At 41.9% G+C, this 16969-nt stretch overlaps 1 protein-coding gene across 5 annotated transcripts in view; it reads right to left on the bottom strand.

The window, feature by feature from the left end:
• Nucleotides 1-143: 143 nt before the first annotated feature.
• Nucleotides 144-16969, bottom strand: part of LOC123983769 (SLX4 interacting protein) — a 34944-nt gene continuing 18118 nt past the window's right edge. For all 5 annotated transcript variants that reach the window (XM_046070102.1, XM_046070099.1, XM_046070100.1 and 2 more), the window contains exons 5-8: nt 12525-12602; nt 10554-10642; nt 2464-2570; nt 144-2377 (exon numbers count right to left, since the gene is read on the bottom strand). In XM_046070102.1, coding sequence (XP_045926058.1) covers nt 1597-2377; nt 2464-2570; nt 10554-10642; nt 12525-12602 — 1055 coding nt within the window. In that variant the 3' untranslated portion in view covers nt 144-1596. The remainder of the gene's footprint in view (nt 2378-2463; nt 2571-10553; nt 10643-12524; nt 12603-16969) is intronic.

The raw sequence follows: 16969 nt of genomic DNA, 5'->3' as shown, positions 1-16969 counted from the left end.
GACATGTTAGGACTTACCTTGCATTCATGTGGTGTCGAAATGATCTGAAAAACTAGTTCCTCACTGGGAAAAGTCACGTAAACGCCCCCGTAAGTCGGAACAACTCGATACATGATGCACAACCAGCCAAAAGAAAGTAAATGTTGAGTTGATGACACTTTATTTTTGCTCACATACTGAAAATGGCTTAACATGTTTAAACGCTCTGCGCAAAAAAATACAACATATCTTTGTAGTGACCATGTTGTTTCCATGTTACGACTTAAGGTCATGAACACGCAGAAGTCGAAAGAACGACTTCCCAACGTGGGAAACCTTCCATGGAACATGTGAATGCACTATAAAAACAGTGTTGTCAGTTTCACCAATCCACCATATTGTCTCTGTCTTGATAAGAACAGAATTGGCGTTCTGCTAGTGACTCATCTCAGGTTACACCCGTTGATACTGACGGAGACTGGGAACAGAGAAGTCCTGGTTTATTAGCAACATCAGTGTTGTTGGACAGACCTTCTCGCTGTCAAACTGCCATGAGCATCAGCCGGCCTGGACTGAGTGTGAGGAAAACAACGTGAAGACATCTACGTGTTATTTTATGTCGGCTGCTTCCCGAAAATGATCATCCTATTTGCATTTTTCCACAAAGATTCAGAGAGATAAACACATTTATTTACTGAATAAAATGTTTTTCCAGTAAAATTAAAAATCAGGAGTAATTTATTCAGGCAGCATTATGTCATCAAGTGGAACATCAGAGTATGAGTGGCTTTTGGCCCCTAGTTGCCCCATGCTCTCTCTGCACAGGGCAAACTGATTGATATGAACAGCCCTGACGAGTGTTGGGACGACGACAGCATCTATGTTTTAACCTGTGATACTGTAGACGTCCTGCTATTCCCAAATAAAACCACTAATATTTCAATATTACTCACACTCGCACATATTTGGTTCAAGTTCAATATAAACGCTGCATAATAATACCCTCAAATTTAAAGATACATTTCAGGTGCTTAGCAACCAAGTAGAGAGCAAATTGTATATGAATGTAAACTAGCTAGAAAAATACATTTTTGAGAATGGGGTGATGAAATAAATCTGGAAACGGCAATCAATCACGCCAGAGCTTCAGCGGGGAAACTGGACAGTTTTCAGACACGTAGGAGCCAGTATTTCCGACTGAAAGCCATGACGTACTGCATGGCTCCTGCCTGTCTGAAATCCCCAATCTTTAACACAAAACCAAATCTAAACTCCAATTAAAGGTTTTTGACTTTCATTTGCGAGCCTTTCTTGACCACCACTTCTTATGGGTGGAGGCAAAGTCTGTTTCAAGTATTTGACAAAGCGTAACTCAAACGCTCATGTATCAATTGCCATAATATGTTCAGCATTTGAGAGGTGTGTGCGTGTGTGTGCGTGTGTGTGTCTGCTGCACTATTCACGGCACATGTGAAACATGCATATTGTAGTAAAATGTGACGCGTGTACAAATGCATGTCATCTGAGGAGACTGCATGGGGTAAACATCCAGCCTGACACAATATCATCTCTATCTCTGTGGCGTCAGGCATCTTTACTGTAGCTTGTCTCTCCCCCTCAGGACCTCTTCAGTCGTCGTAATCTAGAGGTTCTGGGCACATTTTCACTCCCCTCCTCTCCGAGTGTGGATCTGGAACTAATAGAGGAGCCTGAGGATGCAGGCTTGACAGATAGGCCCCTCAGACTTGCGGCCAGCCTGTTTTGGTTTGTCTGTGCCGTGTTATTGCTTGCGAGGGGGAGCCTCTGGGCCCGTTTCCCTAGAGTAAGCAGCTCTACTTCCAGTGTGGTTTTCTTGCACTCGGAGACTGGGAAAGCCTCGGACTCTGCCTTGGCTACCACTGGAGGAAGGGGTGGCAGAGGAAGAAGTTCATGCTTGGATGTTTGTGTGGAGCACGTGGTGGAGGGAGTTTGCATTGTGGCTGGAGGTCTTCCAAGGCACGTCCTCTTGGCCCTCTGTGGGTGAGGGTCTTCCCCCGCATCGCTCGGCTTGCACCTCTTGCTTGTCTCCTGACTGGTTTCATTTTGGCAGAAAACTACTGAGGCCCCATTTGGGTTGATGCTGTCTGGAGGACTATGCTCAGTTTGCTGCGCCTGGGTCAGATCCTGCTTTTGAGTAGTCACAATCAGAGCCATGGCCTCATTTAAGGAAATGGGGCAAGGCACCTTGTGGTATGCCACTGGGATGGCCTTCTGTCCGGAGCTGGACTCTTTTGGGCTTGATTCTGACTCTCCAGCTTTAAGTTCCCCTCTTTGGGTTTTGGGACAGGCTCTCTGGTCAATCTGCTGCTCCCCCATACTGGAACCACAGAGCTCTCGCTGGACACCAGCTTGTTTGGCTCTAAAAGGATAAGAGGATATGAACAGATACTTGAGTGTCCTCTCTGACTGGTGGGGTTGGAAAGTTCTGCATTAGATCATACTTACATCTTTTGAAGCACAGTCTTCTTTGTTTTTGTGGGGCTGTTTGAAGGTTCTTGGGTTTCTCCCACTCTGGAAAAATATTCCGATCTGCTTTGTTCACTCAGCTCAGTCTAGAGAGGACAAACAGAATCGGTGTAAACAAAAAATATTATTCCTGGCATCCCCAGGAAAGGTTTGGCCTTCACAGCAGACTGTTGTCATCATCTGGCGTTGTCAGAATTAAAAAACAATCACTAGACTTCTGTAACATTGATAATATAATGAATAAAATCAGACAAAACAATCCAATATGATTAAAAAAAAAAACACTTCTGATTCTCTTGAATCCCAAATAGTATTTGAACTATGATACAGTACAAAAGGAATGTTTTCTATAATGCCTTCAGAGACACTTATTAGCACCCCAGCTAGTGCAAAGAATCACTCCCCGACTTAATAATGCCCAAAGCAACCACCTCAAAGGCTACAAAAATAATCACTGGCTTGTCATTGGGGAACTAATGTTTCATAATCTCCACTGTCTGAGGCTTGGAGTGATGCTTGCAGCCTGAGGCAGAATTACTAAATGGTGAAACCATGCTGACAAGTTAAAACTACGATTAAAGAAGGATAATAAGATGGAGCAAGGCATGGGAAATATACAGCAACGACGGCAAGTGAAAAAATGCAAAAATGGGATGACAAGCATCTCAGAGGACAAAGGATAAGATAAAAACAAAGTTAGTGGAAGTAGCCTCATGGTAAGAAGACTGTAGCAGCACTCTGACTTGCAGGTTAACAGGTTTAAATGCAGACAGACTCATCACTCTCAACAGCTAGCATTTTTTAAACATGTTTAAATACTTATTTACATTAAACCTTTACTCCATATGCCACTATACACATGAGCGTGTGTAAAAAGCACCTTCCCAGTTGGCTAAAATGGTTAACTATGGGTTGAAAGTTTAATATACACACATAATAAGGGGACCCTCTGAGGCAGAACAAGGAACGGGCCAAAGATTGGATCTCACCAACAAGTGCCCTCAACAGGCCACTAATGAAGGTTAACCACAGGTCTTTTCCTTGGCTGACCTCAAACAGACTCTGGAGTTATGAGAGAACAAGAGACGCAGCTGGTAAATTGAACAGAACTTACACCTACAGAACTTTTTGTCTCTCCCTTCTGACAATAAGAGTAACAGTCGACGCTTGCTTATTATGACGTATATGGTGGTAATAGGCTTAATCAGCATGAACTTGTGTGAACTCATTTGGCAAGGGACTTGAATGTAACGGACATTCAATCATAGGTAAAAGTCCCGCACTCTAGCTTTAAAAGTCAAAAGTGATGCTAAAGTGATGCTAGCAGCTCTATGAGGCTGTACCTAGGCACAGCAGTTAACATGTTGATGCTTAGCGGGCATGATGTTTACCATGTTCAGCATCAGTAAAATGTTAGCATGCTAACAACTGCTAATTAGCGCTAAACACAAAGTACAGCTGAGGCTGACTGTGTCATTCATTTTGCAAGTATAAAACAAATTAAAAAATTGACAGCACTAGTAAAACAATAAAAACTGAAACAATTCATCCCAAGGGAAGCATGTATGTCTGAATCAAGTTTCATGTCTATCCATCCCATAGTTGTCAACACAAATGTCAACTCCATGGTGGTGCTTGAGGAAAAGCCAGGGGATCACAAAAATCCTCTGAAAATCATGAATATCTGCACAAAACTGGCTGGTAAAATTATTAATGTGCACTCTGACACAGAGAAAGTCAGTGCGCTAAGCTCATCCATCAGTTGCTGTGAACACAAAGAAAACATTCCTATGTCCTCTCCCACATGTCATGATACCCGTGACAACATATGACCCAACACAAAAGGAGGAAGAGGTAACTGTCCAAAACTAAAAGGGCAAACTGGGGCATTGTGGCTTTGGACTGGGTGTTGAGACCTAGCAACTGCACTCTGGTCTGTGGTGTGGTGGACGGAATAAAGAGGCCAGATGGAGGGAGGGGAGTAAATAAGGAGGCCGGGCAACAGGGAAGTAGGCAGGGACGACAAGAGACAAGGGACAAGATACTACAGAATGAAAAAGAGAAAGAGAGAGCGTTTAGTAGGGAGCACAACAAAGGAAGAGGCACCCCCCAGAGTAATATCGGCTGACCTAAACAGCCTCTCCAGCATGCCCACAAACACAAGAATCCTCACACAGGAAGCTCTCCACAGGCTGCCCTTTGTGTAGAGATGGAGTCATGTTAGAGTGTGGGCTGAGGTTCAGTCTTTACACACTCTCATATCCAGAGCTAGCGCTAGCCTTGGATTTGGATTTTAGACAGTGACACACATTCAGACTTGTATTTGCCTACGCACTCACACACCCACCCCAACAACAACAATTCTGAGAAAGATGTGGGTGCCATCATTTGCATTGTAATGCCTTGATTTTTATTCTCATCTGTTTAAAATGAATAAATGCTGTTTGAAAATGAACTTGAAAGAAAAATCAACAAGAAGCCAATGGGAGGCTCTCTGGGAAAGTTTAGTGCCTTTCTGTTCCTGTCGGCATGACTTCAAAAGAGCAAGCGTGAAAGAACAGAGTGATGGAAAGGAAGAAGCATGAAGAGGGGAAGAGGTTGGATATACATAGCAGGCAGAAGGAGAAAGATAGATAGAAAGTCAGAGAGAGAGAGAGAGAGAGAGATTGTGAATGAATTATCACCAGGGGTCGGACATTCTGTATATAGCAATAAGAGAAGAAAGTAGAGGGATTAAAGGGGGGGGGGGGAGCTGGCGCATGAACATTAGAATTATCACAGGCTATGTGGATAAAACAGTAAGTATTGTGTGGGAACCGAGGTGGCCTAATCTTGTACGGAATGATGCAAATTCCCAATAGCTGGAGAGTGTCCCATGAAAAAGGAGGGAGGGATGGTGGTAAATAAGAACTTCTACCCGCCGCCACCACTTCTCCCTCAGAAACTAGGATTTAACCTCCCCACCGCCAGCCAGTCTGCTCGCCCCCACACAAAGCCGCAAAACACTTCTCGTGATGCAACATGTAGAGTAGACCAACAGTGCCCTCCCCGGCCCCGGAGCCTCCAAAACAACATGGCTCCACCACGGGAGCTGCAACAAGACAGCACATCTGGATGTCAGATTACAGAGATAAACCTGAACAAAGGGCAAGGGGAGCAGAAAGAATGAATCATTTGGTTTAAAAGGGTACCAGTACAGATTCTAATAGCTTGCCCAACTCTAAATGACTCCTTGAAACAACTTCAAAAAGATAACCAACTACAGGCTCCATAAAATACAGGGAATGAGCAGTTTCTCCACTGCCATCCACGATAAGGTAGGAACACAGATAGTATGATTATGTTAGTTATCTTTTAATGCAGCTGCACTTGAAAGTAATGCGGTGATATGGCCAAGCAGTCTGAGCAGTTTAAAAACTCCACTGCATAGGATGACAAAACCTCTGGTATCCAAAGACATTAATTATTTATTGTCTTACGCTTTGCTGACAAACAATTTGCTCCATATAATTTACATAAGTGGCCATGGTCCTTCATCTGTACCATACAATAACAATTTTGTTGGGTAAAACATTTTTTCCCAAGAACCAAGAATAACTGGCTTTTTTGCAGCGTGATGACCATGCATTTATTTTAGTTTACCCAATGGGTTTTGCAAGGATTTTTAAAGGCCAAAGACCTCAGAGGCTTTTCTCATCTCATCATGAAGACACTGCAAACTTTTAGTTGGGATAAAAACATGAAAATTACCAGGAAAAGAAAAACAAGATGTCAAGTCAGAAAACACGCCAGCATGAAACGCTCCGATCAACCATCAAGTCATGTTTACTTGTAATCTGCCACAGTGGAAGCCAGATTGTTTGTTCATGGATTACTCTAATGTCTTTGTACCTCACCTTACACATACAAAACCAGTTAGATGCGATCCTATAGAGCCTGGTGATCACTCATCTGTCAGAAAATAATGATTCATACCACTTGAAATACTTCAATCCCTAAAACTATTTGAGTTATAAAAATGGAATTATTCTTTACACTGGAAAGCCTTTGTCAAGGCACAACTAAGTACACAACATCCTTAAACTGGCACCAAGAAACAACAACACTATTTAACGGTCAGGGCAGAAATACCTCCTGCAGAGATGTTCGTGAAAAACTAGTCCACAAATTCCACCCCTCACCCTCCAACCACCCTGCTCCCACAGAGGAAACATGCAGTGTTTCTCTAAGCTCACCACATCTTCCCTACAACAAAGTCAACAAACATGCATGGGCACATACTTGTCGAAAATAGGACAGTTCTTATCCCTGAACAATGGCAAGTTTTTGGATCCACCCATGTGTAAGGATTAAGACAAGCTGTTAACTGTTCAGACTCAAATCAATGAAGCAGCGTAAGACAGGGTGGAATGAAGGGACATGATCGTGAAGAGAGCCTTTCTGCATGCAAGAGATCACATCCATGTATTTGGCCGTGATGGAGAGGAGATCAGCAGACACTGGACGCTTGGGAAAGCACTGCTGCTAGCTGTTGCGAGCTGTGAAGAAAAGAGGCGCGCTGAGGTCATGAGTAAACACACAGACTCGTCCAGAGCTCAGAAGAGGGGGGGGGACTGGAAACACATCTGCTCTGCCTTTGATCCAAACTTCTGCGGCCCAGCACGCCACTCACCTCAGCTGCCCACTCTGTGCCTGACTAGAAAACAAGCGGCCACAATCCTAAACACTAGCTCTTCCTTCCCATGCTGCCCTCCTCGCTGTTGGTGCTGACTCACAATAGGAGAAGACTTTTTATGAGGGACTTGAATCTTCAAATGTCAAGAAAAAACATTGTCTAAGAGATGCCTTTCTTTTGTTTCCCACGGTCTCACACAAACCCGATCGTTTCAGTGGCCGTACCTCTGCAGAGCAAAAGTTGGTTATAAGTTGTAATAGAACAAGTACATCAGGCTTATAGTCGTCTCTTAAATAGAGCAAATATCAAGGGTGAGCTAAATTTAATGTCGCCCCCACAGATGTGGTCAATGTCAGGGTTAAATTTACTCAACCACTCCATACATGACAGTCATGACTTTAAAGGCTTCAGTATTCTCAAACCAAGACACTTATCTGATGGTCAAACAGCCTGATTTCAGACGGAAGTGTAGTTACACATTTCCATCTTCAGTGTGACATTGCCTCGGTGGGGGAGGGGGATTTGATTCTGAATCTAACTTCATTTTAAGTCGACACATGACATGCCAACATAGTGGTTTTGCCGGGGTTTTAAGAGTGGAAAGGAGCAAACAACAAACAAACTCCTAAGTTTTAAAAAAATATATTTTAGGGGCATTTCTGCCTTTATTTCAGATAGGATATTGGAAAGAGACAGGACATAAAGGAGAGAAAGAGGAGATGAAATACAGTAAAGGGCCGCAGGCTTCATTCGAACCGAGGTCGCTGTGATAAAGACTCAGCATTGTACATGTACATGGGGTGCGCACTTGCCCAAGCGAGCCAATTGCAACTACTTATCTATTTGTCGATCTAGAACAGCATTGATTGCAGCTGCTATCTTGTCTATAGGTTACAATTGTGGTTATTACTCCTCCTTGGTTCCAGCGCAAAGCTTGACAATGGCGTTAGTCCACCTGCAGCACTTGTTGGATCACTTTTTCAGCTGAGAAGCCGCTGGACACTGACCAGGTGTGTGGAAGTGAGAAAGTAAACAGTGTAGGGCTGACCCCTAATAGTGAAAGATTCGATGCTTCAATGGGCGGAGCCTGATTCGACTGTCAACCTCACAGTGAAGCTTCGCAGCAAAACAAGGATCATGCCATTGTGGCGATATGGGGGTGCTCAACGTCTGATTTTACATAGAACTACTAGTTTTCTGCCAATAAATTAAATTCAATAAATGTTTTTAAAGTGCGTCAATAAATCCAAAATTGTAACCCTAACCCTGGGGCGTCCGTGTGCATGTGTAGGCGCAGCGTGTACGTGTGTGGTAGCAAAAGAAGAACACTTGCTGAAGAAACGAGCGGAGGCCCAGTTTCACTGGTGTTGTGCCGAGTTGTCCACACCTCGTGGGACTTTTGGATAATTTATCACTGTCGAAAAAGAAGGTTTTATTGACCTTGAGTACAGAAAAAAAAACAATAATTGGTATCCTAGATCCTTGTACAATCCTGGAAATGACTAAATCTCACCATCTCCTCTTCTAACTGAACCACAGCTGAAAATGTGACTAATAAGAGCGCACAGTATACAAGAGACATTAAGCGTGCTCAAGTGTGGGAGAGAGACGTTGGCTTTTACAGGACAAAAGGCCAACCATGATGTCACCTTAGTTCCCTCACAACATAACCCCCTGACCTTGTGAGAAGTGCTGATTTGATGAGTCTACATTTCCACTGCGGTTAAGGATTTTTGTTCAACAAGTCCCACAAACCGAATCCTAACAACAAAACTGAAACCTCCCTAAATACAGGGAAATGTGGCACTTTTTTGGGACTAGCAGGCTGGTGCTGTCAAGAGTTGTGGGATAAAAGACCCTTTCATAAACATATGACCAACTTTGACACAGAACTCTGAATACCCCATTATTTTTAGGCAGCAACATTATTATGCCTTACATCAGTTGTGACTCACTGCATAAACTTTTTTCATTTTGGATTTTCAACTTTCTTGGCAACATGTTCTTTGAAACACTCCCCTTCTGACAAATTAGAACACAGCAAGGGACATAAACAAATAATTGTTTTTGTCATGTGAAAAACTTTAGCCTTGCTGTCTGGTATCTTTCCCTTACAAACCACGTTTGAGGTTGGACTAGTGAGAGCTCCACCGCAAGACTCCCACCCTCCAATTCCCTCTGCTTGTACTATATGAGCCCAGAGAACCACATCCTGAAGAAGAGGAACGCAATCGACAGCAATGCCTCCTTGAACTGGAAAATTGGTTACACAATATGAACTTTTCACTGACGACTGTGTTGCTCCACTAAAAATATTACAATCACTGCTTTCATTGGAAGCCAAGCTGTGGAGAGAGCAGAGACATTTCAAAGGGAAACAATAGCAAAAAACCCCATAGAAAAACAGCAGGCCACTGATCATGGGATGTGATGGGAGAGATGTCCGTCCTTGATGTGAGTGCCAAGGTGAGAGGCTCCACTACCATTTCCCAGAATACTCTTGGGAGTTTTGGATCAAATGAGCACTGACCAAAGGATAGTTGTCTGTAATATGCATGGACAAAAAAGAACTACAGTAGCAGGTCTTATGACATGGTAAGAGTACAACATAATATACAGAGCAAGGACTCTTACAGGGAAATACACAATTTTATCTGAGTCCAATCAATTAAGACACATGGCATTTAACTGCAGAAATTTAACTGAATTATCCCTTAAAACCCAAACAATGTACATGTAACAGAATTATGAAGTGAGTGTTGCTGTAAAATAGAATATATTAATGATATTTCTAAGTATTTATAGGCAGTTAAAGGGTAGACAAAAAATATTATTTTGATAGGAGATTAATATTATGTTCTGACAATGTCAATGCCACAATGAGCTTGGATAAAAGGAAATAATTCAGCTGTTTCTCTTCCCTGCAACATTTTTCCAAAAACCAATCTTGAGTGGTTAGTATCTAGACGTTCTCAAGAGCTAAAATGTACAAAATTAGCTTTGGCTATATTTTTGACTACCCATTAATGTTGAGGTTTCCAACAACCCCAAGTTTGAGACGAGAAAAAGAACTAAAACTGTACAGCTGGGGTGAATTGGCAGATTGTGGGATCAAGGACTTTTCAAAGAAGGGGTGACTCTGCAGCTTTTGACCCCACCTCACTCCACCCAACCCCCTGCCATCCTCTGTTTACCCCTCACTAGGTTTCTGAAAAAGCCCTGGCCAGATTCAGAGCCACGACCCATCCTCCTGCACCCCTCACGTAAAGAGGATCAGCATATATAAAGTGAGAGCACAATTTGGCAGCACATCCCTATAATAACACACAGACCCTTGCAGGACTTTTTGCCAGGCGACTGGAAGAGGAAATAGAGGAGTATAAACAGCACTCACCGCAGCCAGGCTCGGGTTTCCATGGAGCGCTGAGGCATCCTCTGGACAGCTCACACACACAACATAGCGTTCAGGAAACACACGCAAATCTGAAGGCAGGCAAAGAAACAACACAGACCATGCTAGTTAATAACGTGGGCTCACCTCTAATTATGAGTCAGTCAGACAGAGGGAATTGTGGTGGAGGTTTGAATTTACATCTACATACACCAAGTATTTACTATCCCTCAGACCAAGGAGAAAATGGCAGTTCACAGATAATTGCTGAGCTTTATGAGCCGCGTAAGCAGCATGAAATATTAGAACATTTTATGTTAACAATGGCTCTTGGGAGTAATATGACTGTTTCATCGGCTTCAAAGGCAAAGACCATTTACAAAAACAATACTATTACATCTATTATATCATAATAATAATAATAAATCTAACCAACCTCAACATATCACCTCAACTGGTCTTCCAAGCTGACCAATATCAGATCTATGGCCTGATACACAGCCTCCTGTATGTAAAGAACTTGCAGAGCAATGGAAGACCAAAATATGCAACGTTACTCTGTCTTCTGCATCGTCAAGAGTATCATGACGACGTGCTTAATGACAAACAGTAACTTCCTGTGTGAACAAATGAACAGGCGCATTGGCAAAATATTACAACATTGTTCTTGCATTCTTGAACTGTTCAAAGGTTTTACAGTAGTGTTGAATTTAGTCCGCACAAGCTCATATTCCTCCTCAATGGCCATTTTAAAAACATTGGTTTTGCTTCAGTTGTATGGATTAGTGGTTTATAAACACAGCCAATGCAGGCACAAAACTTGCATATACAACACACTAGCAGTAATGTACGCGTACCTTGTGTGGGGCACATAAGAAGAGGAATTTTCAGGCCACTATCAGGGCAAACATTTCACTTATAGACAGACATGCAAATATACTGTATATAAAACATACACATGCTTTTGATCTTGGATATTTCACATGCTTTTCTCTTGAGCCCCCAACCAAGTCAAAATTTCAAACAATGATATCGCCTAATCTAACAGGCAGATTGCCATGAAATTAGCTGAGCACATTTATCCACCGAATGAAATAAATCCTGCCATTTTAATGACCTCCTGGCTGTTCCTGTAATGCCAACCTCAGGACAAACTTTATAGTTTGATCATAGCCTGGGAATAGGAAAAATGTCAGTATGTTGTTTGTTCCTCTCAAAATGTTTGTGTTGTGAGGAATAAATTTAAAGAAGCTAAATGAGAAAATACTTCTGCATTCTGATTCATTCTGACTTATTATAGCAACAAAGTTTTAAAAAGTCCTATTGTGGTCTAGCTATAAAGTCTTTCCAACAGGATTTACACTTGCCATTTTGCAATATATAACTACCCAGTCAGAATGAAGACTTTAACCATCTGTTTCATAGCTAACTGACATTTTTACATGACCTGACCACTATGTCCAGCTAACTCGGTGGACCGAATTACACAACCTTTAACCCCAGACTATACTGGGTCTAATTTGAAGTGTAACGGACCTGCTGAGAGAAGCCGTCATCTCAGTCTGCAGCAGGTCAGTGCTGCTTTAACATCCAGGCCCCTATGGAGCAGATATTAACTTTACTGACAGGAAGAGAGCCATGTTGGTCCCATGAAAAGGTGGCCAAGGGTCACAAGCACTAGATGGGCCATGGAGATAGATTCTCATTGCCCTCCATAGACAGCTCTCCAATATTTCTCTCTCTTACTCTCAGTAGCCTCTCAAGGGAACCACTTAACGGCTGCCTATTTTCACAAACACCCCGAGCAGGTAGGGACAGGACATAAAAACAAGTGAGGGGAAGAAAAATCAACATGCAGACCACAGATGACTTGCTCTTTCTGTGGGAAATCTGGCTGAGTATGAGTCATTGAGATGTCTATTCCTGATTCATCTAACTGGGAATTGATTTATTGAAAACATGTAGGTTATGTACCCCCATAAAGCTGCTTGAGAATACATCTGAGGTTGAAGTGCCGCTTCAGAAAATTGGCGACCAGGTTGAAGTTTTTCCCTATAAAAACAAAACAAAACAGAAATACAGTTAAAAGTAACAAAGAGCAGAAAGATACCCAAGTAAAACAACTGTACATGTGACACCATTTCCAAGGCTTGAAAAGGTGCAGGTACTGACACCAGTGGGGACATTTGGATGGGACTTTCTGGATGGTGTGTGCTGGCATTGTTGTCATTCCCTGATATTACACAGATATCAGTTATTCATAGACTCTGTAAAACACGGATATAGCCTCCTCGACATCACATATAAGTTTCTGAAGAGCAATTGTGAAGCTCAACGTGGGAGGCTCAGGCTGTCACCATCTTGGCAGTGCTTGATTCGCCTAGTCCAAAAATGGGCAAAGCATCTTCGCAGCGGAGGCATGGAGCCTGGTTGGTACCCACCTCAAAGCGACCATGTCCTTCATTATGCATAACTTTAAACCTTAATATAATACAAACAGTTGACTTATATACATAGTTGTAATGAACAGGGAAATTAACTACAGAGACCAAAACTGTTTTTTTGTACCAGGCTGTAAACATGTTTATTTCTGCTGTAATGCTGGGCATTTTAACATGAAGATTGACCTGTTTTTGGAACCAACCTCATGTGGCCATTCAAGGAACTACAGTTTTTGGCACTTAACTTTTCAGCTCCGGAGGTTGCTGCTTGCCTTTATTCAATTTATCATCTTGACACAAAACAGCCACTGTTGGCATTCAAATTATGCAAATGTTATTCAGACAGCGGAGAAGTGGTCTAGAGATCAAACTTGTAGGAATACAGCAGCTGTACTCCCTTAACACAAAACAACAATGCCTATTCCAACACATTATTGTGATGTTAGTTGTATACGCCTCAGTCTAAGGGCCAGCATACTACAAAACCATTAATTTAACTGACCTCCCAGTTTGGCACAAGCAGAGAAACCATGGCCCGGGCCTCTGCTCTATTTGTCATGGAATGTTTGTCATGGTATGTAAGATGTGCTGGGCAGAAACAGCGGCCTGTTGCCTAATCTGGTAGGAATTTATTGACTTAAAGCAAGGGCCTGGCTAACACGCTATCCAATTGTTCTTTGTAAACAAGACAACGGTGCTGAGAAGCTGACAGAGCATGCTCACCCTTTGGTACCTTCGTCTTCTTGATACAGAGAATATAAAACTATACCCTGCTTGACTTTACTACCACCTCTGTATTATTTCTTATTTGGTATTCTCACATTGCTGTTGCCGTGTGAAAACCTTATTACCGCTAATTATGGGGATTTAGTATTTAAACTTTAATTAAAGGGATTACGTGTCTTCCATAGTTTGAGAAAATCCTGACCTCTTGCACCCAAGGCGCTTTCAGAACTCCCTGGATAATGTCAAATATGCAGTGTCATCCAGCTAAAAACTAGGCTGTCTTTGTCTCTGAAAAGCTGACATTTTGGAAGTCGGAGATTTTTGCCCGTCGGCAACAACACTGACAGTCACTCACCCATAAAACTTGGGATAACTTGGAAATGTCTCCCCTTAAAGTCGACATACAAGTAGGACAAACGCAGTGCTTAAGCATTAACATACAACACAGAGCAGACAGCATGTTAATAGTATTGGCGCGCGCATAAGTGTGCCTTTGCGAACATTCCCCTTTCTGTTAGCTGATGCCACTCAGCACTAACTCGAAGCATTTAATTATCGTCTTCAAAATGAAGCAGTCCTATGATTCTCTGGATAATGACATGCAATTACAGTGACAGTTTGCCACAAAACTGCCACAGGTATATGCTTAAGTCCACTGGCCAGTGATAAATCGCCAGCTTTCTTTTTCCCTGTGCTTGTGGTTGAATTCGCAACCAGGGCCACTACTTTAGTTAACACTATTTATACTTGCAAAAATATAATAATATGCATAACTTAATGGCGGGAAAAAGTGCAGATAAATGAAACTAAATCGAGAAATCCAAGGTTTATTAAGGCTTAGATAGATAAGATAGATTAGATAGATGTTCTATTAATCCACATGGTGAAATTAAGGAAATACTGTTACTATGAAACTAAGCAATTACAATCAATATTTTTCTGAAGATAATAGGGACAAATTATTACCTTTGTGACAGGCTTGTCAGTTTAGCACCTATGGGAATGAATCTGATCTTCAAAGGCTATTAAGAAGAAATTCGGCCTCCAGCAAACTCACATGTTAGACAATGATGGACAGTTTAGCCAAGATTTGCGAAAATACATTAAAATCTCTCAGAGACAGAACAAAAACAAATATCTATCCGCGTAATAAAAAGGAGATTTATCAGGAATAAGCATTCATTTTGAGAGACTTGCCATTAAATAACAAAGCATGTTTGTGCACTTTGCTATGCATCAGTTTCACAAAGTCTCAGTTGATTACAGTCGAGCCTCATTTACATTTAAGTTTCAGAAAAAATATATTTGTCATCCCAAATTCCATGATAAAAATAATATCAACAACAATAATGCTACTACTACTACTAATAATAATAACAATATCTATCTATATTGTCATATGAAAGAATCTCATCTTACTGGCTCAGTGATTGTTCATCGGCCCAATTATTTTTCAATAATCAGGGACACCAACTCAAAGCCTTTACCTAGCTCTGAGCATATAAAACTCTACTGGCTTTATATGCTTCAGATTGGGAATCCCTGTTCTGCAGCAAGAGGGCCATGTGACAGCTTAAGTAGGGATTTATAGGAATCATTTTACATCTTGTTTTGTCAACCAAAAGCTCAAGTAACTATATAACTAACTCTGTAAATATAGCATGGGTGTAGGTATAATGACAGTGAAACATTTTCTGCAGTATTGGCTCTGTACTATATCACGGTGGATTTGCAAGAAAACAATGACTATGCGCTAACATTACTTGCGCATAGTAGACCATTTTATCTATAATGCAACTGAAAAATAAACATAAACTTACATAAAATAAAACATTTGGTATTTTTTGGCTACAAGTCCTTTGATTTCAATGACTGCCTTAGAGGTATAAGCCGCAGACATCAGCTTAGTAGCTTCCCCAGCGGTGCACTTCCAGGCCTCTAATGCAGCCATCTTCTGTTTGTGGTTATTTGGGGGGATTTGAGGGCTTAAGTCTGATCTTCAGCAAGTAAAACACATGTCGGATTGAGGTCAGGTGAGTGACATGGCCACTTACAAAAACAACAAAAATGTGTTACTGTCCAAATTCTTACGGACTCCACTGTACAGGGTGGACATCTTCTTGAACCAGGAGACGCATGTTAATGTTAGAATTATGGGTACATATGCTATACCCCTCCCCCCCCCCTCACTGAATGCCTTTAAAGTTGGGGGTCCTTGGAAATCTGTCCCTTTAATACTTGGTGTACATAAAGTATGCGGTAATACCAGATATACCAACAAGCTTTAAACAGAGTGCTTCATTAACATTAACACACTATATGGTATGTTGAGAATGTTTGTCATAAATAATAGCAGCATTCCTTTATTGGAAACAAAAATTCAGATACTGGTATTCTTTAAATAGGAAAGCAGTAATCATGTATCACCCAATCTGGATGTCGACCCAGAGAAGAATGCATATTTGTTTTCTCTGCCCTTTCTGTGTCCAGGAGGGACCAGGAGGCAAGAATCTTTCATTGCACAGTCACGGCTTTCTATGTTTTCAGAAGCTTTGATTTAGTCCGTTAGACTCTTTAGCCTCATGTCTACTTCCACAACTATTCTTTTGCTTTCCCTGGTGGGTTGAGCTTGCCAATTCCCAGGACAAGTTTGACGGGGACGTCTGGACATGGAGTTGGGAACCAGTGCAACACCATGGCCTGAGACATCAGCTGTTGCTCCAACTTTATAACGTCCTGCACAGCGCAGAGTTGCTCTTGGCCCTCTGCCCGGGTTCTCTCGTGCTAAGCTTACATTCATGTTTCTCTCTCACAAACAGTGTGCTAGTACCTCCTCTGGGGATGAGTGTCCCCTTTCTGTGGCAACTGTAGCCCACAGTGGTGCAATACCCAAATCTGTAGAGTAGAGACTTTAAAGAGTTTCATTTGTACTTCCTTCAAGAGAAGATGGTCTTGCTTAATTGTTTTGAAACCCAATGCACAACAATATTATGACAGGTCAAATCAAACAGTAAACAAGCCAGCATGCCATGTTTTCAGAAATGTGGTTGATAATATCATAATCGCTTGAATGGAGATACTTCTACCATCTTGTAATAAAGCGCAGGACAACTACAGTAAAAAGGCGCACACACACACACACACACACACACACACACACACACAATCCCATCCATCCATTTTGTATAGTGAGTTGACAGATGTAAATGTGCCCAGAGGACAGCAGGACTAAATGAAGATGCATCAGACCTT

Source organism: Micropterus dolomieu, linkage group LG15, assembly GCF_021292245.1.
Source record: "Micropterus dolomieu isolate WLL.071019.BEF.003 ecotype Adirondacks linkage group LG15, ASM2129224v1, whole genome shotgun sequence".
Lineage (NCBI taxonomy): Eukaryota > Metazoa > Chordata > Actinopteri > Centrarchiformes > Centrarchidae > Micropterus > Micropterus dolomieu.
The sequence above is the reverse complement of the archived record's forward strand: the minus strand, read 5'-3'. Positions and strand labels throughout refer to the sequence as shown.